Source organism: Gymnogyps californianus, chromosome 8 (assembly GCF_018139145.2).
Source record: "Gymnogyps californianus isolate 813 chromosome 8, ASM1813914v2, whole genome shotgun sequence".
Classification (NCBI taxonomy): Eukaryota; Metazoa; Chordata; class Aves; order Accipitriformes; family Cathartidae; genus Gymnogyps; species Gymnogyps californianus.
The window spans coordinates 12,638,179-12,660,666 of record NC_059478.1 but is presented as its reverse complement, the minus strand read 5'-3'; the positions used below and the strand labels follow the sequence as shown (position 1 = coordinate 12,660,666).

Sequence of the window (22,488 nt, the reverse complement as noted above, 5' to 3'; positions counted from 1 at the left end):
CATTAGAGTGCAGAAACAGCTTGGTGCATTCTTCATCAGGAAATTTATGTTCTTCCCATTCTAATGAGCACTTATTTCAAACAGGGTCAGGCAAAGCATAGATTTCTGCTTGATTTTTTACCACTTGTAGGATGCTCTTGCTTTACAGAGTATCAGTGGTTAAATTAAAATAATTTCTAAGGCTTCCTGGTTTTAAAGCTTCTCTCCCTGCTCTTATTTTGCATTGTCCTTCATTTTTATTTATCGTTTTAGAATACTTGGATATGCATGCAGGAAGGCTGCAGCATAAGTTTTAATCCAATTGATTGCACTAGATATAATATATTGAATGAGCTTCCTTTAACAATGCATCAGAAAATGCTTAAGCAGTAAAATTTCACAAATGCACTAAGGTAATTTATTCAGACACCTCATATTTATGACTCTTGTCTGAGCAAAATGAGCTATCAAGAAATTCTTTCAAATTAAAGTTCAAAAAAAGGAATTTATTCCCAGTACAAGATGACTCTGACATAACATTGAAAACTCACCGATCTGGGCAGTTATAACACCAAACTCTTATTTCTGGGAATGAACTATGCCTATAGTTGGAGTGAAAGTTAATGAGAGCGCCTAGGTTTTGTGTGTTATTACTATAGTTTGCTAGTGAGTGGTTTGCTGCCGTAAGTTCGAAGTAGCCACACAGTTCCTTTAATTTAGACTAGTTGATACTGACTCCAGATTACTATTATTCCAACAAGGATTTCTGAGATATCAGCAGTTTAGACAGCCCCATTCTCTAGCTGCACTTCTTTGCCTGGTGCACCAGGACCAGGAAGACGAGCCTCTCCTGAGTTCTTCTGGGCTCTCTGACACAGCTGCACCTTATAATCCTTCTCCCTCTGAACTTAGACATCTATAGGCATCATTATGTTCAGCAGCACACGCGTACGTGTGCTGGGCTGGGAAGGAACCTTCACCTAGCTACTTTTAGGGATTGTGACTATATAGAGAAAGATGTCCAAATACATCAAATTCTCCTTTCAAGATTCAGCCTAACTCCATAGTGGGCTGACACATGAGATTCAAATTCCTCCTCTCTTCCACATCACTGCAAGGGACACAGTCCAGTCCTAAATATAAACATGTACTTTTAAGCACATACTACCATCACTTAGAGCATAAACCATAAATATAAAAAATTATCCTATTAGCAGGTATGGCCACAATTCAAATCTCTCACTCTCACAGCCTTCTGTAATTTCACAAACCAAAGTAGCTCTCAGTAACAGCAACAGCTACATAGAAAATCGCACATTGTTAAAAACCTAATTAACGCTTACCATTAAATTTTTAAATTTTCTGTTTTCTGCAATATGGAAAAAGCCATCTCTTGTTAAAATCTTGATGTGTTTCACTTCGTTATTGTACCTGTGGGCAATGAATAACTTATGAATATAAATGTGTTTTTAATCAGACGCAATCAATAATTACCTGAGGGTATGCCCCAACAACACCACACGAATAAATTCTTAAGACAAATGTATATCTGTGCCAAAACAAAGTTGACATCTAATTAACCATATATATTTATTCAAGTACAACTGAAGAGGTAATCTGCATGCAGAAAAAAAGTCACAACTAACTGCTCATTCTAATTGGGAATTCCCATATATTTCTTACTTTTATATTCATGTTGATAAACAACATGAAAGCAAACAAGACCCTCACAATAATTTGCATCCACAGACTTCATGAACCCACATTTTACTGAAATGTCCGAAATGCAAAGAGCTTCGACAAGTTCTCACTGAAGTCAATGAAACGTTCTTATTCACGTCAGAGAAGCAGATCACATTACACTCCAAACACTTGCTTACTCTTACCCAATATACTAGACCATCATTTTTGTAGACCTGTTTGCTACACCAGCATTATAAAACCATTGCTACTTTCCTACTATAAATCCTGGGTATTTTTGTCAGCAACTTCAGTTTTCCTATATTGCTCTCTTAAAGGTTGTGTATGATTATATAAATTGAAACAGGTTTTTATTGTCCTTATTTATTTCAAATATTATCTAGACATAAATGATAACAGGAAAACTTCCTGTAGGAGATCTTATTCCACTTACTTAATACTAATTGCATATTCTCCTGACTCTTTGGTCCTGTGCCGCACCAGGTAAGTGCTATTTACTCTGTTAATAAGTTCACTCTCTGCTTGCAATCTTTCCATTGCTCCTGCAAACCTGTAACAGAGAACAATAAAAATTGCTTATGATTTTTTTCAAAGCTACAAAGAAAGGTCTATCAAATATGCAATGCAGAGTCCCAATGTTCTGCATATGGTGGAGACCTAAAAATACATCCGTTGCAACTGAATATCACTTGCAGATCTTTGAATGAAGAGTAAAGCGTGAAAAAATTCCACATTGGGGTGGGGAAATTCTTAATTAGAAAAGTACTTGTGCACATGTTGAATACAATGCCTGTTAAGGAAAGTACTCAAGCCTGAGCATTAGCTGAATGACTACTGGCTTCAATAGCTCATAAAACTAAATGTTTTTCTGAATCATGTGTTGCAAGTGAAACAATAAAACAGTGGTCCAGAACATTTGAACCTCCCTGAGTTCTAGTGAGATTTATCTTAACAGAGTGGAGAATCAGCCACCAGTAGTATATTAGGTTAAAAAAAGACCTATACAAAAATCTGATGTTTATACAAACACACTATTTTATTTGGTTTCATAATTATTCATAACCTCTAAAGGCTAAAGTGTAATGGGTAGACTAAACATCCACAAGCAGAAAAAAAAATTTTGGCCTAATATGTCCAAATTTGAAAGATCTGATGCTAAGAATTGAAAGCTAAGACAAATAAGTCACCAATTCTGCAGCCTGACTGCATAAGCAGATTTGTGCCCTTGGTCTGCCTTGCTGGTTTGGGTGGAACTTCATGAGAGGCTGTCAGCAGACGTTTATTTGCAAAACTAGAGATTAAACTGTTAATTGAGGAAAGTGACCTAGCTTTCAGGGAAATGATGCTTATTTTACCATTTTAGAAAGCAGTCTAAACGCAGTCAACATCACAGACCACTACTATGTGAAATTTCATACTAATACATCACTACCAATTAGAAAGGAGCTTTAAATAAAAAATAGTTATTTTATGAAACACACCAGGGAACATGCATTTTGAAGTTTATCACAAAATACATGACTTTTTACAGCAAGTTTCAGCCTAAAGTCATTTTTCAGTTAAGCATTACAAATCCTTAGAAGATAAAGACTGATCCCAATGATATGCTTTCCTCTAACAAAATTATAAATAGAGCAAATGTTAGACTTTAATTTAAAATACCAATTTTAAATATTAAACATTCTATTTGGCTTGTTATGAAAAATCAATATTTATTTAGATCTGATTCTGATTTCACTTTTAGCAAACTAGAGGAAATCAGAACTCATGTCTGAATGACAAAGCGTAAAACCAGTGAAAGAACACAAGTGATGCTTATTTTGTTCTCTCAGAATCACCATGTCTTTTCAAGAAGCAGGCTGAATTCCCGTAAAGAGTTCACACACTACATAAGCCTCAGACCAGCAGTAGCTGTAGTTTTGATACACTATCCCTTCATATCTCTACAGACTTTTTTTTTTTTTAAAAACGGAAATGCAGAATTATTCACGAGACAAGATGTATGTAACATTATTCCTCCTCTTTATTCACTTAACATGTAAGATCTACTTGCACGCTTCATATTATACTCATCTCTTATTATTCTATTTCAGACCTCTGGGACTAAGGCTGCACAGCTGCAGACTTGTAAACAAAATGTCAAAATCATTAAGCACTTTATTACATCAGAAATGCTTTTAGGCAATGCATGGTGTTGCTCTCCCAAACCATTACACAATGCCTTCTTCAGAAGCCTAGAAAGGTTAAACCAATATAAATTAAATTGTAATAAACACAGTTGTCTTTCTATGACTGCTTCTTTCCAAGAGATTCTTGTAAGACTAGACAGGGACTCACCACAGTTGTGAAGAATAGTCTACCGGTTTAGGAACCTAGGACATGAAAAGATACAAGAGAATGAGGATCAAGATTTTTCCTAATCAACACAAATTAGATAGCGTTGATCTAACCGTCAATATCCAGATGAAACAAGTTAAAAGAAACAGATGATCTAATTAGTCTGCAAGTCTATTTTCTTTTGAAGGAAGTTATAATAAAGGACGAATATTCCATACCATTCTGAAAGCAGTACAGAATATTTTAACTCTTTGCTGCTGTGACAGATTATTTTTTTTACTTAATAGAACTGTTAGAAGTTTTTCTGACAGTGCGTACACTCAAATTTCATACATAAAATAGCCCAATGCTACATATTGTTGAAAAGTATCATTAAAATGTGCAACAAATTTACAGTAACACATATGAAATTCACTTCATGTTTTCAGGATTGGCCTTAGAAAGACTATCAACTAGGAAACATAGTATATAATCTTCCCAGAGAGTTGAGGATAATCCATAGATTGTATTGTATGACATCATCCATACCTTTGCATTTGACTTGGTTAACTCTTGTACTGTATTTTAATAAGCACAGAATTTGATTCTCAAATTCAATTTAAAAATTAAGCAAACTACAATCAGTTTGCAAAATGGATGTTATAGGTATACAAACACATGCATAGATGATGTTTAGACATGCACAAGATGCACAGTATAGCAGTCCCCATGAAAACCAGCATTTTATCTTTACCATCTCCCATTGGTGTATGATACTTCAGTATTACCCTACTCTTCTAAAACAACGTGTGAAACTTGCAAAGTGCTGAAAAATTGATTTTAGTAGAAGCTTAGCATACATCTTGCAGGCTTATAACCTAATGTCATATATTCTTAGATAAGCAAATGATTTCTTTTTTTTCTTCCAGTAAAACCAAAGAATTTTTTATTATTTTCTGGAATCTAATACGGAAAAAATTACACTAACATTCTTCTCACATTCTTTTATTTATGATATATAATATCATATATTCAACAGAGACTTCCAAACACAGATCAACTCAGCAAAATAATATTATACAGGCCTACAAACTTAAACTAATTGAAACTGAAATCAATTACAACTCCCACTAACTTGATCTCAGGTACGAACCGAGATCTCTGTCAAGTCTCTAGACCTGACCTTGAAATAAACTCCAGTGACGTGACAACTCCTCACCCCCCACCCCACCCCCCGATAAAAAGAAACAAAAAAACCCAACACAAAAACCCCACCTCCCTGCATATTTAATCACAGTATTCTACAGTTAAAGCTGCAAGAGTCAAGAAATGCAAACTTTTTGTGTTAACCTGTCCAAAATGCTATGGTATATTCTAGCAGTATTGCTGAGGTAGTAACAGGCAGCTTTTGAATGGAAAAAAGCAGAATAGGAAGCTATGAAGCTGTTACTGAACCAGGATATTGTAAACTAGATGACAGCAAATGGTCTAAGTTGAGGGAATGTACAGAGGAATATGATATTTACAACCACTTGTGTTGGTAACAGTATCTTGCAACCTCCTCAAAAAAAGCACAGTTACTGGAATGCAAAACTACTGAATTATTGAAACAAGTAAGAATTGTTACAATGTCACCATTTTAAGGCTCTCATCTTCATGCTAAGGAGCCTCAACACTAGCATTATATAATGCATTCAAACGCTTCACTTAAAACACTGGCGAAGTGTATTTTTAGTTAACTTCAGAACATTTTTTTTATTGAGAAAGTTTTCAAAAAACTTAGATTAGGAATTAGATTGGTATCTCTCCTAACTTCTCTTTCTCCACAGAAGTAAACAAAACTGTTCAGGTTTTTGTGACAGAATAAGGTTTTGGCTAACTTTAAATTTACTTAAGATGTAACTTCCATCCCTGCACCGTTAAGATTCATTTCCATGAACCAAAATTTGCAGAGTTCACAAAGCTCTGCTTACTGCCTTTGACATAATGGTCACTCAAATTAAATACATAACCACTTACTCGAATGCCTCTCAACCCAAGATTTTTATGATAAAATTCTGAATTTTACAGGACAGCCCAAAACTCATATTTTTTCTAAATAACAAAGCAGACACTAGTGTGGAACACAGTAAAGTTCTCTGTGACAAAACCGGGGTCACATGTTCAGCTTGCACAACAGTAAATCTATCCAGGTGTTAAAACAGTCATTAAGTTAGTCTAGTTCTTGAGAGAGAAAAAGGAAGCATGCATTACTCCCAAATACTGTAGACAAAGTGCTCTCAAACAGTAGCACTGTAGTGCTGGTGGTATGCAAACCCCTTTGAAGTGCAGGGGGCCTAACGCAGCCAGGTACTACCACGGGCAGCAGTGGCTCTTCATATCCCTATAGCTACTGAGGGTGTTACTCAGGCACCTCTGCTTCTGATGGTGAGACTTGGGAAAAAGTTAACTGACTATAAATATGCTGACAAAGAATTCCTACGAGAAATGTTTTAGTGACGCGCCCAAATGAGATATTTCAAGGCCAGCTAGGCACTTACAGAGTCTTTACATGCTGTGAGATATTTCAATAATACATTTCATCTACAGAAGAACTGCACCTTGAATGATTTGTACTATCCCCCACAGGACTAATTAAATAACATGCATTCTATCAGCAGCAGCAGAAGAAAAAAGTTTAAAAAAAAAAAATCTTAATTTGTCAAGTAGTCCTACTATGTTGGAAAGGATATAAAAATTCAAAGATGGTTTAAGTCCATCCTCCAGAGCAGTTAAACAATAGATGAGTAGTCCTTTTCATTAATTTTAAATGGACAGATATATATATAAAACAAGTGTTGTTCGTTGTCATGAAACAGAGTAAAATCAAATGTTATTCCAGAAGCTCTTGGCTCGTACTGTGCTATGTATTCAATGCCTCTACAGAAATGAGAAAACTGCAGGAAAGCTAGGAAGAACCAGATATTACTCATATGGTGCAGAAAATGTCTGCTGACATATACTACTTATTGCAAAGAGAAAAAAAATTGTTTATAGGTACATCTGTGAAAAGTCTGGAATATAGATATTCTGGAGCTCAGCAGTTTTTCATCCAATAGCCATTCCTAAAGCCTTTTGATGTATGTATTTTATGCTGTTTGTGGGCATTTTTATATCAGCTGGTTGTAAAGACTGTTAGACAATAATAACAGTAAAAGTTATAGCATGTTGAAAACCTGATTGATGTTTCAGTATCTTTAACTGCATCATTTATCATAATAAGAAGTTTATATTTCATCCTTCCAAGTTAACTGTGGTGAAGCATCAATTTATCTTTTTGTTCTGATCATGACACTGGTTGGTAACATTTCATGAATAATATTTATTCATTCAGTAAAACTGTATTATTTTCAATACTCCTCTAAATAGTATATTTTAAATTTAGCAGAAAGCTTTATCACTAGAAAGCAATCTTCACAATACCCCAGTAGTGTTTTTCCTAACTTTGGATATCCCTGCTTCCTCTGCTTTGAAGTATAGCGGTGGTTCCTAAAATGTTGCTACAGTTGCTGTCAATGATACTACACAATGACTGACTGGGTGGCTCCAAGAACCTAATGCCAATACATAAGAGGTACTGCCTGTGTCCAAGACAGTGACACCATGGCATGGGAAATCCAGAACTTTTACAATAAGCAAGGGGTGGAGGGAAGAAAGCTAAGTTCACATAACATTTTCATCTTTATTCCAGATCTGTTCTCTCACCCAATCTAATATACCTTGTACCTACAAATATTCTGTGCATCCCTCTCCAAACAAAATTCTGAAAATATAGGGTACTAAAGATGTCTCAAGATATACTAATGTATTTATACTCTTTAGGATCACATGTATATTTGTTTTAGAAACTAAGGTACAACATAAGCCTTAAAGGCATATCAAAATGCAGCCACTAACAGCTGATTCCACTGACTTATAAACCATTTCAGTGGCCTATCTTGATTGCTGTAATGAAAGCAATTCTATTAATAAGTCAAACTTGTGAATCGAGTTAAAAGAAGTTAAAGCTGTCTTAAAGCTTTATGATGGGTTTAATCACTGGTTTTATGGGTTTACCTCAATCTCAACAAAGGGATATATAGTAATCTGATGCACAGTATTATAGAGGGCAGAGAATGAAGGAGCAAGCATACAGTATATTAATGCATCATCACATCTGTATACAAAACTCTTGAGTATATATTATAAAATATTTTTTCTTATTGTTATCCTGAACTTCTCTAGATTGAGAACATCCTTGTGTGAAATAAAGGCAGGTAAGAACCTACAGAGAGGAGAAAATTTATCAAGCAGTCTGAATTCAAAGTTTTATATTAGTTTTACCCATTTTTAAACTCACTACTTACAGTGTAATCCCTCTCTCTAACCCAAAGTGACTGGGGAATAGATTAGAACCACAGCATTCTCACCTTACTGCCGGAGAAGGAAGAAAGTGCACTTTCACAGAACAAACGCTTTTTATATACTATGGAAACTCTTTAGACAGTTCAATTTATTAATACTCCCAAAAGTTAAATCTGCTTCTCAAACATGTTTTCTTGACATGTCCTATTTACATCTGATAACCAGAAGTATTAGAATGCCATATTTTAAGCAATATTGAACATACCATGAAAACACAAAGGAACTAGAAACAATATGATTTTTGTAAGGTAAGATTAATAAAGCAATGGTATGAACTAGGCAGTTTTTCTGTAAGATGACAAACAGAATTAAACAATTGTACTTACACATGGGCTAGGCTTTACTGCATCACTTGGGAAGAATCCAAGCTCTCCTGTTGTTAGATTTCTGCCCTAGAAAAAAAACCAATATTTTCCATTTTTGAGACATAATGGGGATTAACAGTAAATAATAATACACACACAGGGATTTAGGACAATAAGAGTATATCAAATACTCTCTAAAATAAAATGCTGTTCTAAAAGTGCTACTCAACAGCTGTATGGTTTTTGTCATTGTTTTGGGGTTTTTTTTTAATTTATATAATTAAGTAATAATTGTAGCCGATACACCTGAGAGCTCTGAGCAATGAGATGGAAGAAGGGGGCTCAGAGCCTGGGTTGTGATTCCCAGTTCTGTCAACGTCTGCCAGTGTCTGATATCTTCATTAATGTTAATTATCTCCTTGCAAGTTACTTCCTCCTCAGCTGGCATCACTCTAGTGAGAGCTGCCACACTGCAACATTACAGATCCCTCAAATGACTACACCACCATGCAGCGGCAGTTACAGCACCTGAGAAATCATGCTAACTCCAATGGGAACTGACAGCTAATAATTCATCAGCCAATTCAGACACAAAGTTCTATAGTTAAGGGTTTCCGTAAGTGATGCAAATCATTGGAAATCAAGTGGGCACAAGAATGCTAACAGAATTAAAGATTAACTCTCTGTCTATGATATATTCGCAACATGTTGTAGATGTGCCCACACAACTGGGAGACCAGCTACAGAAATGCATCCAGCATGGCCTAAACTGAGCCTTTCATGCAACACAACTGCTGCCCCAAAGTTGCAAGACCACCAATTTACTGTGGGCTTCCAAGGGCCAAAAGTGACATGATCATCAGACCATGCCTCAGCAGCTCACAATTCACCACGAAGATCTCCTGAAGAGTACCTCCTCAGCCAGACGGAACAGCAAAATAAAAACACCTTTCTAGTCCTAGTAAACATTCAGCTGTAACTATGCTGACCACATTTTTCAGAACAGAACAGAGCACATAGCTAAAATTTCTAAACACAGATACATAAAATGAAGGCATCAAAATGTGTATTTTGGCAAACATGTTTTCATTTAACAGATTTTTAAAAGCATATAAATGCCTAACCTCCATTAAATTTAATATACTGACTGTAAACATAATATACTATCAGCATTTGGCAATGAGAGTAAGAGTGAGTACTTTACAGGCATTGTAATCTTGAAAATTACATTCATTTTTTATTTTTGATGGCATACCTGCAACATAACAAATTAAAAGGGGAAAAAAATGCTTCAGAAAGACATGGAATTTCTTTGGGGTTTTAGTTCATTTTGGTTCTGTAACACTAAATGTATAATTGTACCCTAATATCACCACACAAAACAGAATTCAGCAATTTCAAACAGGGTGGAGCTGAATGTAAAAGCAAGAATTAACGAGCGTTTATGAAAAAATGAAAACATTCTTTGATTGTGATACCCTAAGCACAAAAATGAGTGCATCATTTTCCTAGGGAGATCATTATGCAATTTATCACACACAGATAGTAATCCCAGTAACTGCCATCTTTAGCAAATATACAGAAGTGCAGTGCAGAGGAGGCAGAGGAGAGAGAAAAACAGTTAAGCAGTATTTAAGCTATAATATGCTGAATAGCAATGATATTTAAAAAATAATTATGTGCAAACAAGTGACAATCTTACAGATCTGAACCTGTGTTCAGCAAAGCTTCCTTGCCCTCTTTCCCACTATCTGCTTGAATACAGGTTACCCTTTGCATACATATATTCTATTTACTCCCAAAACATGAATCCCTCTGAAGTACAGACTTAACTTATAAGCAGAGCTCTGACGCAGTCTCCCACCTAAGTGATAATTATTTACAATACTTATCTTATCTGAACAGCAAGCGATATCACAGTCAATAAGACCAGCCACTGAATAAAACATATTAATAAAGAAAAAGCATTTGAAGGAGCACAATTGAACATTAGTTTTGTATGTGTCCACACACCATTGCTATTCACGAGAAATACTTATATGAAGTGAAAGAAGCTGAACAAGATGACATATCATGCAATGTATGTCCACAACAACCAGAAAGCAGCCAAGGATCAAAATTTGATGAGTTCAGGTACAGTCCCCTGTGTTACCTTCCGAAAGTGCAAAAAGGGACATAATTTCAAATGTTCAATAGTGTTTCATAATGTTTATAGTGCTTCCTCCTGCAAGTCAGCAATACAGTCTGGATACTTACAGGATTATCTCTTACTGTTTTTCCAGAAATGTATTTGCACACCCCAAAATCTAGAATGAAAGCTAGCTTTGATCTGCAGACATTTAAATGCTTCAATCTGCACTGAATTATACCAAACTGAGCTGTTCTATGACCTCAAGTAAATATAAAAATATAAAGCCACATTACCGCCACTGAAGAAACTGTAGCACATACAGAAAGACCAGACCATGGGACAACATGATGTAGAGCCAGCATTACATTACTTGGCTTAGATACTGCTAGCAGCACACAGTGATATGAATAGCAGCTTAAAAACCCAGCAGAGCGACAAAGATCATGAGATTAGCTGTGGTCCGTACTAGTTAAATCATTATCACAATGCAGACATTATAAGGTATACACATTCAGAATAAGGAAACTGAACTGCAATCCATAGGCTGTATTGTAACATATATGTGCACTTTCACTTTAAGTATTCTGTAGGTAACAAGTCAATGGCACTTGCAGCAAAAAACGAATCATCTGTAGGACACTGAACATTCATTGAAATGAACTGGTGAGAAACTATATCATCAGTGGACAGACTTATATGAGAGGTACAGCATTAAGAAATACTCTCTGCCCAAGCAACAATCCTACAATTTCCTTAGATGTCACCCCTTGCTGGAAGCTGCTGTTCTTTGCAGCTGTGGGACAGAGATGTGTTGCTTTGTTGGGCTAGGAGAGACTACAAGTGAAGTATGCATTCTATGGAGAGTACATCAAGACCAAAGCGAAAGCAGCAGTAGAGAAGTCACATGGACAGACTCTCTCATCACACAAAATATCCCCAAGTACTGTGACCAGTACAAAACTTTGCCTTTGCATTTTGAGCAATACCATGAATGTAACAAGCACTGAGAAAACCCAAGAAAGGCTTTGTCTTCTGAAGACAAGCTTCACATGAGATAACTGCAGATGGCTTTTTTAGTTAAATAAGAGCAAATCCTTAAACAGAACAGGGTTTGATTTATTACACATTGCTGAAGGAAACAGCTCACTTTAAAATGCTCTGTCGATAATGAGTTCATACAAATAATTTGATAATGTCCTTAGGAGACTAGGTTATTTTGTTTACTTTACAAATTCTAGCTAAATTCATGAAAGCTTGGTGTCATCCATACACAAAACCATGACCCGTTGTCAGATGATGATTTCAAAATTTAAGATCTATCCATCAACTCATTAACAGCAACAAAATTATTATGCCACCATACTTCACTTCTATTAATCATTTCTTGCTACTTTACGTTTCCTGCTTGCTAATTGCTTATTGTTTGATGAGTATTTCCCTTCAACACTGCCCTATAATGGCTTATGGTCATTATAAAAGCAGAACCAAAGGACTGGACAGAACTAGTTTTAAAATGTATATTATGTGTATACTATTACATTGTATTTCTAAATTATTATCTATTAAAATATATATTACATGTGTGTGTATGTGTGCATACATATTCATATAAGGGCCAATGAAGCCCTTCAGACCATTTCTTTCAATGACAGTCTCAGCAAGACTAGAGGCTGATTCACGACTCTTGTACCTGTTTTAACGAGGGAGATTTTCTGAAGCCATTTGACACACTTGCTCTAAATTTCCAGACCGCTGCCTGCTACTTAGCTATGCAATGACCATTAACTTCATTGGACATGCACAGAACGAGAACTCCAGTATAGCTAAAATTTATAAATTATCATATCCTGCACCCATTTTCATTTTGTTTACAGCAAAGTATGGTGAAGAGAGGAAGGAGACAAGACAAAAAAATTACAAACCAAATTACAAACCAAAAGGGAAAAAAAGGCACTTTTACAGTGCTGCCTCCCCAATGTTTCAATTTTATATCGTATTTACAATATACTTGATGTCTTTTGGCTGTTTACAGCAGGACCACTAACTACTGAAGCATAAGAAAGTACATCTGTAATAGCTATTGCTTGATATGGGTTTAATCTGCATCAAAGAAAAGCTGGTTTTGAAAAAGCAAAGAATCAGTCCAGGAAATATCTGTATTCTTTTGGCATACTTGAGAAACATGATTGCCTGAGGATGGTGGGTAATTGCAATGCAAACCTGTGAAACTAGAATTACATTATATCTTATGGTAGGCATTGCGGCACCCCTGAAAGCCTACCCTCAGGTTAAGCAGGTACCAACTTACTCAAACCAAACTCAGAAGAGGAGAGAAATATTCACATCTGTAATAAAAATCTGACTACTTCAAAGCTGCACTACTACAGCTGAAACAACTAGTAGCGCTCTGGTTAAAGGGCCTGAAATTTCCATTTAAAACACCAAGTTTTCTCCTCTCTCCCCCTCCAGCCCCTCTTCCTTTTCTTATTTCATTCTGCAAGTGATGTTAGCCGAGCACCAGCTAGGCAAGCAGCAAGGGTCTTCTAGTCTTGCACCTTGACTGAGCAAAGAAAAGTAGTCATGCACAAGGGGATGCATGAGTATCAGCATAAGACCATCCTTGTCTTTATATGCAGCCAGGCGTTTACTGAGGAGAGTAAAATAACTTGTGACAGTATCAACCTCCCTATATTACACCTTCTCTTTGAAGAAAGTTTAGGTTTTGGATGATACCAGTGAAGAGGCAGAAAGCAAATTCATGGAATTCAGAAATACTTATCCCAGCCATCTTATTGTCCCTGTGATTGTTCAGTTTGCCTCTCAGAAAAGTATTTGCTATTTCATAAAGAAAAAACCCCATACTTCTCCTGTTTTCCAGACTGCATAACAGGTAAATTCATATGTGTATATGGTCTTGAATTACTACAGAACTTACCACAACAATAGCTACACGATCATTCAAACATTAATTTAGCAGAATTTTAACGTCTATCTGTCCTAGTTTCGGCTGGGATAGAGTTAATTTTCTTAGTAGCTGGTACAGTGCTGTGTTTTGGATTTAGTGTGAGAATAATGCTGATAACACACTGATGTTTCAGTTGTTGCTAAGTAGCGCTTATCCTAAGTTAAGGACTTTTCAGTTTCCCATGCTCTACCAGCAAGCAGGTGTGCAAGAAGCTGGGAGGGAGCAGAGCCGGGGCAGCTGACCCGAGCTAGCCAAAGGGATATTCCATACCATAGAACTTCATGCTCAGTATATAAACAGGGGAGAGTTGGCTGGGAGGGGCAGATCACTGCTCGGGCATCGGTCAGCAGGTGGTGAGCAATTGCTTTGTGCATCACTGTGGGGATTTTTTGCCCCCCCCCCCCCCCTTTTTTTGTTATATTCCTTTTCATTACTATTATTATTATATTTCATTATTATTATTGTTAGTATTATATTTTAGTTATTAAACTGTTATCTCAACCCACGAGTTTAAGCTACAGCTTAAGCATTGCTTAGTAACTTGCAGCATTTTTGATGTACTGTAAAGAATGAAAAAATTACACTTAAACCACACATACTTATTTATTACAAGCACTTGCATTTCTAAACTGAGCGACAGTCGACTTAAAAATCCATTCTAATATTAGTCTTGCAGGTCAGCTGTAAATCACTCTAAAATGTCTCCTGAATAAAACTTACAGATTTTAATACAAATTGTGTTTTGCAGGGTTTTTTCTTAACATGCATTTTAAAATGCAGATGTCATTACAAGACTTATGAAAATCTGTATTAAGCAGTCTGTGACAAGACAGCTTGTGAGGAAAAAAAAATTCCTGAATGATGCTAATGGAGAAGACAATTTCCATTAAGATTCAAATCTATTACTAAGGCTTCTGGGGTAAAAGCCTCACGCACTTTCCGGTTTCTGCTAGTTAAACACAGTGAAATTCTAGCTAAAATCTTTAGCATGATAGGCACAAATAACATCAAAGACAAATTCCAGTAGATTGAGTTGACAGATGTATACGAACATGGCAATAGAATCAGTCCCACAAGGTGCCAAGAGTTCTGGCTTGTACTAATTGTATTAGTCAGATGATTATCTTCTAGTCAGTCTCAAATCAAGAGCATGCTTAAATGCTTCTCTGGATCAGAACTCAAGACCTTGCAGAACCAAGCCCTACATATAAAATTATATAGGCCAAAATCTGCCAACCAACATTTGAAAAAAATTTATTTTTAGTGATGTGAAATATCTATGGTCTGCTAAATAACAGGTTTGGGGTGTTGGGGGGGGGGTGGGGTGGGTTGATTTGTTTGTTGGGTTGGGGAGGGGGGGGAGTTATTTACATATTTTTAAATAGATAAAGCAATTCTATTTTTTATGACTTCTCCTGGTTAAATGTTGTTCAGGATGATGCAGTGGCATAGGAACAGAGTTCACTGATTCAGTCCTGAAGAGTCTGGAGAAGATTCAATCCTAACTGAAGCCCGCAAAAAAAAAGTATGACCTAACTAATGTAACAGATCAAGCAGTTTTATAGCCTCAAAGAAAAAAGAAAATCATGAAGACAAACACAGGAACAACAATTCAAGACAATGACAGATGCTTCCCAGTTGTTGTTCTATTAATATCCTGAAAGTTCTTCTATTTAGCTCTATTTCCATTTCTCCAATACTATCAGTAGCACACAGGATTCTAGTACGAACAATTAAGAAAACAATTAAGAAAAATGAGATATGCTTTAATGCATTTACCTTTAACATGAATGCAAGACAGCATTTTGAATGTGTTTATAGTTCTCAACTAAAAAGAAATTTCAGTAACAGTAGTAGTGGTGTGAATCACGTGACACTGAATTTTGCCATCAACAGAATATACTTTTCTCATGTACATAAAAAACCGTCCTTAACTGACTTGAGAGGTCCTCAAGAAGTTTAGGTGTGGTTCTGTTTTGCAGATCTATTTCTCTCCCCTATAAATCTAATATTCTTAACTGGGTTTTGCCAATACAACTTTTAGTTCTGCTATGTTACAGAAGCAGTGACTGAAAATTCACGGAACTTTGCTGTTTATGTGCCGAACGCTCTCCTTAACTCTTATAATTTCACTAGGATTGCTACCAATGCCATGTTCTTGCAGATTTATTCACTGGGACTTTTACTCTAAGGCTGCAAGAATGAAGCTTTACACAATATAGGAACTCCTGGCAATTTAAAAGTAAAAATAGTTGTCTTAGACATTTATTGTGCATAAAACACAAAGATATTCTTTTGCTGTTCAAACAGGAAAAAAGTTACAAGAGCAATATATCAATAAGAATTTAATATCTGGGACTAATGGAATATAGCCATTTGCTAAATGATACAATACCTGCCAAAATAAGCTATGTGCATCTCCTCTAATTAGTTCAATAGTGTCCCCAATCTGGATATGCAACGGTGGACCATCTTGTGTTGCTGGCTGTGGAATTCCACTGTAGTTTCGAATTACTTGCATTTTTGGTAAACCTGAACAAACAAACAAACAAAAAAAAGAAACAAACAAAACATAAGTCAGCATATATTTTTAGTTAATGACAATTTATAAAATCTGAAGACCACAAAAGCAATCAATCAACAAAGAGACACTATGTCTTTAATAGGTACCTGACTAAGGCAATGCCTTAGTACTATATCATGTACAACCTAATAGAAAAGAACTACTTCGAAAAAACATCTTTGTCGTCCCTTCTTCTTGGGGTAAAGTTGATTTCATGTCTATGGGGACTCTTTCCTCTACATGTGCACCCCTGACTCTGCATAAGGTTCAAATATTAAGGCTATCTTTGTAGTTCAAGGCAAAAATTGTGATGAACTAGTATTAAAGACACCAACATGGATAATCTCATCAGCTTTAGATCAATATTACCAAAAAGCCTACTTCTGATGTGAGCGTGTCCAAGAGAGTAAGAATGACAATACTTCTAGGTGTCTCATAAGACTTTTTCTTTTTTTTTCTTTTTTTGTTTAAATTTTCAGGTTTTGACAATATTTTTGGACACACATAGCAAAGCCTGGATCAATCTAAGGTTTCATTTTCAAGACAAGAGCTCTAGCTGCACACTAATCCTTCCACATCAATACTGGCTGCATCTAGACAGCTGATCTGTGATTTTTTTTTTTTTTTTTTGAAAGGGAGCTATTCACTTCTTGAGACACAAAATATTTTCCCCAAAGATTAGTCTCTCTGCCTGTACAAAGAACTAAATCACTGTTTATAACTACAGTTCAAGAGCCCTCCACAAGCATGTATCAAATGGGGGGGGGGGGGATTTCAGCCGGAAGAGAAAACTGTGGGTACTGTAACTCCATGTTCTTATAACTATAATGGCATTTAAAAAAACAAAAAAAAACCCAAAAAAAACAAAAACAAAAAAAAAACACTTAAAGCATTATGGACAGCTAGTGTATTGCACTAAAAGAGCATGCTGTGACATTATAAGAATACTTGAAATCAAGTGAAGTACCACCCACTCCATAATAAACATAGTAAAGACTTAAAAGCTTTTAGAAAAGCATTTTTTTCCACTCTTTATACTGCCAAGGAAAGCATCATTTTAACAAAACAGATCTATTCTTAACTACTCTCCCTCTATCTTTAAATAAAACTTTATATAATAATTTCCCTGTTTTTAACTGCACATGGGATGTTAAAAATCGCTATAATTAAGTGGGCATATCCATTTATAATCTTAACCAGAAATTTTTTGGTCAAGTAGGATTTTGTAAGAATGTATATTAATAAATAAGAGTGAAAGCATGCAAAGTCAAGGTAGCTGGGCTGCCATATTTAACCAGTTTCTTGCTAGAGAGTCATGATTAACTTAATTCTAACAACAAAGGATCAGCAGGCCTACAAAAGACCTATTTCTGTTGCAAGATCACTACTGTAATTTAGGTGGCAAGAAATACAAATATCCATGATCTCCTCTAAATTGTATGAAACATGAAAGAGATCACCTTCAATAATTACTACTCTCTGTATTTAAGAATAAATACTACTCCAAAGTGCTAATGAAACGTTAAGCAAAGTAATGCCAGCTCTTACATTACTCAACCCAAATGACACCATAACTTTTACTATTTCTTCAATTTATCTGGCATACTTAAAATGAGCACCTAATTATTAGAAAGCCATTATTCCACTTAGGTAAATACTTGACTTCGCTTTATTTCTCAACTGAAGGCTATCATGCTTTCAAATACTGATTCAGCATCAACAAATGTTGCATCTATTGCGTGGCAAATAGAAGCAATGCTGCATACAAGTATCTACTCAAAGCTGACAACTTTGTCCTAATGCAAGGAAACTCCTTCATCACAATATAAACGATAGCTCTGCATATGGGATAAACAAACTGTAAGCATGCACTCATCTTGGAGACATACTTGGAAGTCAAAAATAACGCACAAAACATTATTCACGTTATAAAACCTCGTAGCAGGTGATTCAGTTTTTCACATTTTTAGTGTGCAGATACAATATACTTAAAACACCACCTTTGTATTGATCTCATCGGAAGGTAATCAAGAAATACTCCCATGCACTTTTCAGTGCAAATCCTAGGGTTTTTTAAAGATACTATACAGCTCAAATTATATAATAATAAACACATGTAAAATGACTTCTTATTTCTATTTCACTGGTAATTATGATTATTGGCATCTCTGAAAACCAGGCCAAGAGAACGTGAGAAAAAAATCGTGCTGTGTCAACTAGCAGAATTATTCAAAAGGTAACACAGAATTAATCATGTTAAAACATATCATGCCTAGAATACCTGTGTATAATTCAATATGCTTAATTCTGTAAAATCCTACAGCAATTTTGATTATAAAATTCCCTTGGCAGATACAATGTTGAAAGATTTGATCTAACACCTCTTCACATCACTAGAAATAATCCTATTCATTTAAATAGGCTTTCGGGTTAGGGTCTTAGTCTTAACAAAGTTCATTATCTTGCTTCAGATCCCTTCTTAAAACTTCTTTGCCGTGCCTACAGAAACTGTGACAACTACAGCGTTGATGCGGTACAGCTGCTCTCTACTATGGTGACCAACAAATCTTATTCTTTTACTGTAATTTTACTACCTACTTCTATCCAATTGTTGTCTTTGGTCTACTTAGGAGTTCTTTGTGCTCGGCATTGCCTTTGCTATGAATACACACTGCCTAGCACAATGCACACACACTATCACCAGACCTACATAAACCAGCATCTGGAGTAACAGGGATACATGGCTAGGATTCCCATACATTGCAATAATATAGAAGAACACTGTGATTTCATTAATTACTGTATTACTTTCATTCACCTACTTTAGTAACGATACTGTGTGCTAGTTTCAAGGCCACTGATCAAAGATGCATGTATAAATAAGGGAAATTATTTTCTGGTGCTAATTATTTAAGCACACATTAGATTTCACTCAGATTCTGAAAAGTAGTTTGTACCTCGAAGTACAACAACCGAAGGTAAATTCACTCTCCAACAACAGGAGTATCTGAGTCACAGAGAACATATTCATTTCAGTATCAGCAATACCAGACATGCGCAGATAGCCTGTATTGATTGAAGATATAAAAGCGCTGAATGTGCAACTAATGTGTTTTACTTGTCATATGAAAATATCATCAAAAGGACCTGTCCCTGTTACATGATTTTAAACATTTTTTAAAAAATCAGTTTTTCCAGGAACAAAAGACTAAATGAAATCTTTGAATCAATCAATCAGAAACAAGCACATACTATTCTGCAATAGCTGTTTTTCCATGGATAAATGTTCTTCTCACAGAACTTCCCTTATATCACCATTAAGCACGGAAGAAATAAATGGGGTACAGAAAAGTTAATAAATTGAGGTAAAGAATCAAAGAGCTCCAAACACAATACTCAACTGTCTTTTACCGTAATTACCAATTTGGTAATAGTAGCTCAGAAACAGTTTAGCAGATTAACATTGAGATGGTATACATTTAATTGGACAGAATCTGGTCAGCCCTTCACCTCCTAACCTATATAAAGTACACCGGGGTGTGATGGATCAAGTCCCATCCATCATTATCACAGGAACCAGCTCATACAATCTTTCAGCTGTTTAGCAAGCTTGTCCTAAAACAAATTTGTTTGTTCCTACTTCATTTTAGAACTTCATTCTCTGAGCATTTAGAATCTTCTACTTTCCAGTGTAAATTAGTTCATGGCCAACTTATATCCATCTAGAGACAGCAGTCTGAATAGCTCTTTTCCTTGTCTGCTTTTATTTTCATAATGTAGTTATAGAGGGCAATCATACCCCTTTTAACCTTCATTTTGCTAGGCTAAACAAGCCAAGTTCTTATAGCCTCCTCTCATAACAGATCAATTCCTCTGAGGCAGTATACCAACTGTTTTACCGAAGTTCAGAGACAGACAAGATCTAGAATATTTTCCTTGTCTATCTTGAAATTTCATTCTTAATTGGCACATGGATTCATCACAAATATACTAAGAATCCTGAGTACTTGCTGTAATATAATAATGCAGACAAGAACAAGTGGTATGTTACAGAAACCTGAAATGTTTTAAGTGTAATTATGGATTATTTGTGATAGAAACATTATGCATTAATGACTAAAATGTGAAATATAAGCATTAGAGACACTGCCATTGCGATGTACATAGCTGAAGTATTGAGAGTACCTGACAACTGCAGAAAACTTCTGGAAACATATATGGCACAAAAATGTTATTCATGAATATGTTTAAAAGCAGATAAAATTCCAAACACAAAGGACAAGGTCAGGATTTCAGCCATGCATTATTATAATTAACGTTAAAAATCCCATTGGCTTCCATGAGGTCAGGTTGCCACATGACTGAAAGCTTTTGTCAGGAAACTTCCTAATTTGAAGATGCAAAACCAGCCTGGCAGTTTCCAACCATGAAATCAAAAAGCAAACTGATCCAGTTACTCCACCAATAAATAGCTGAAATTTACTTCACTTGACAACCAGGAAAACCCCCAGATTCCTATAAAAATCTTCATAGGCAAGCTTTGGGTCACGAACCTAACACAAATTGATGATCTAAATTGTAGCTCATGAGAAAAGCAGAAAGCATGCTAGAGTCAGGGTTTACAACGTACCGATTTGGCTACACTATAGAAAAATAAAACCTTTCATAAACCATATCACGCATTTGAGTATTTAATCTCATAGTTATGAGTCAAGGAAGAAGGTTACATTTTAGAATTAACATAGTACATAATAAGTTAGAATACCCATTATATACGAAATGATGAGAACATATAAACAAACTACTTGTATTCCTTACAGCAGCTCTGCATTTATGAACGGCACTGAATGACCCTCAGTTTCATGCAGAGATTCAAAAATGTTATTTTTTGCTAACAACATGCATAATGCATGCCCTTTGATGACCTCTATCTGTCAAAATTGATTCCAGCATCTGTTATTTCCAAGCAATGCAGAACGTGGTTTACGCTTTGGGCAGGGATCATTTTAACACACAAAATAATGACATAGAGTACAGGAGACCAGGGTTCAAAGGCGAATTTGTGGATATACTATATACTATTAGCACAAAGATGTAAACCAGCTTTGTCTGCATTAAACATCCATTCCTAGTTAATATGAGTCTTGAAGGAAGACTTTCTTTTTCTCTAGGGAAAATATAGCCTAATCACCAAATATGTATAACCAGATCCAAAAAACCACTAATGTAATGGAAGAAAGCCTCCTGACTTCATGAGGCTTTGAATCTGGAACAGAATTTTAGACTATCTGACAAGGCCGCATCTTAATGTTTCCAGAATCTCAACACAATGACATTTGCTTTTCCTATAGGAAATGACATGAAGTCTCACTAATTCTGTCCTTTCTTTCACCAAAAGAGCATTTTGGGTGTCTGTTTGGACACTCTGAACTTGCTTTAAACCTTTTTGGTTTATATTTTTGTAGCTACAAAAAATAAGGAATGCAGCTCTGCTGAGGAACAGACTGACATTTAGTGACTGATAAGCCTTCCACAGCAAAGACCAGAAGAAATACTCCATCTCAAATCTCAGAGCAGGTGCATCTCCAGCCACCTTCACTCTCCAACCAGGAAATGAGGGCAAAGTAACCCACAGCAGTATCTCATTGTCTCATTGGATTAAATGTCTGAACAGTGACCCACAGTGTCATGAATCATTTTAACAGCACAAACTAAAGACACACAGGCAAAGGAGACTTTGTATTTAAATAGAAGTAAAGAAATCCAAAATTAGTATTTATGCCACAGTAAGTAAAGTTCGATTGTGAAGGTTTCAGATCAAGGAGCATAACTGCAGATAACCAAGTAACAAGGAGTTATGCTAAAAAAAAAAAAAAAAAAAAAAAGAGGACAACAGATGGGTTGATAAGGACAGCAGTGTGAAGAACAGGTGGACAGTTACACCCACAATCTGAGCATCCATGACACAAAAAACATCAGCTTTGCCACACCTTTTTTGGTGGCACCAACATCTTGGTCCAATACTAATATTATCAAAAGCTAATTAAAAGGAAGCTCTATTCTGAGCATGGACTACACGAAAACA

The 22,488-nt window shown here is 35.7% G+C and overlaps 1 protein-coding gene across 1 annotated transcript in view; it reads right to left on the bottom strand.

Moving 5' to 3' along the window:
* The window catches only part of VAV3 (vav guanine nucleotide exchange factor 3), a 176,271-nt gene that overhangs the window by 18,328 nt on the left and 135,455 nt on the right, over positions 1 to 22,488 (bottom strand). Inside the window, exons 20-24 of the mRNA XM_050901036.1 lie at positions 16,236 to 16,372; positions 8,766 to 8,831; positions 4,018 to 4,052; positions 2,114 to 2,230; positions 1,323 to 1,410 (exon numbers count right to left, since the gene is read on the bottom strand). Of these exons, the coding sequence (XP_050756993.1) occupies positions 1,323 to 1,410; positions 2,114 to 2,230; positions 4,018 to 4,052; positions 8,766 to 8,831; positions 16,236 to 16,372 (443 nt within the window). The remainder of the gene's footprint in view (positions 1 to 1,322; positions 1,411 to 2,113; positions 2,231 to 4,017; positions 4,053 to 8,765; positions 8,832 to 16,235; positions 16,373 to 22,488) is intronic.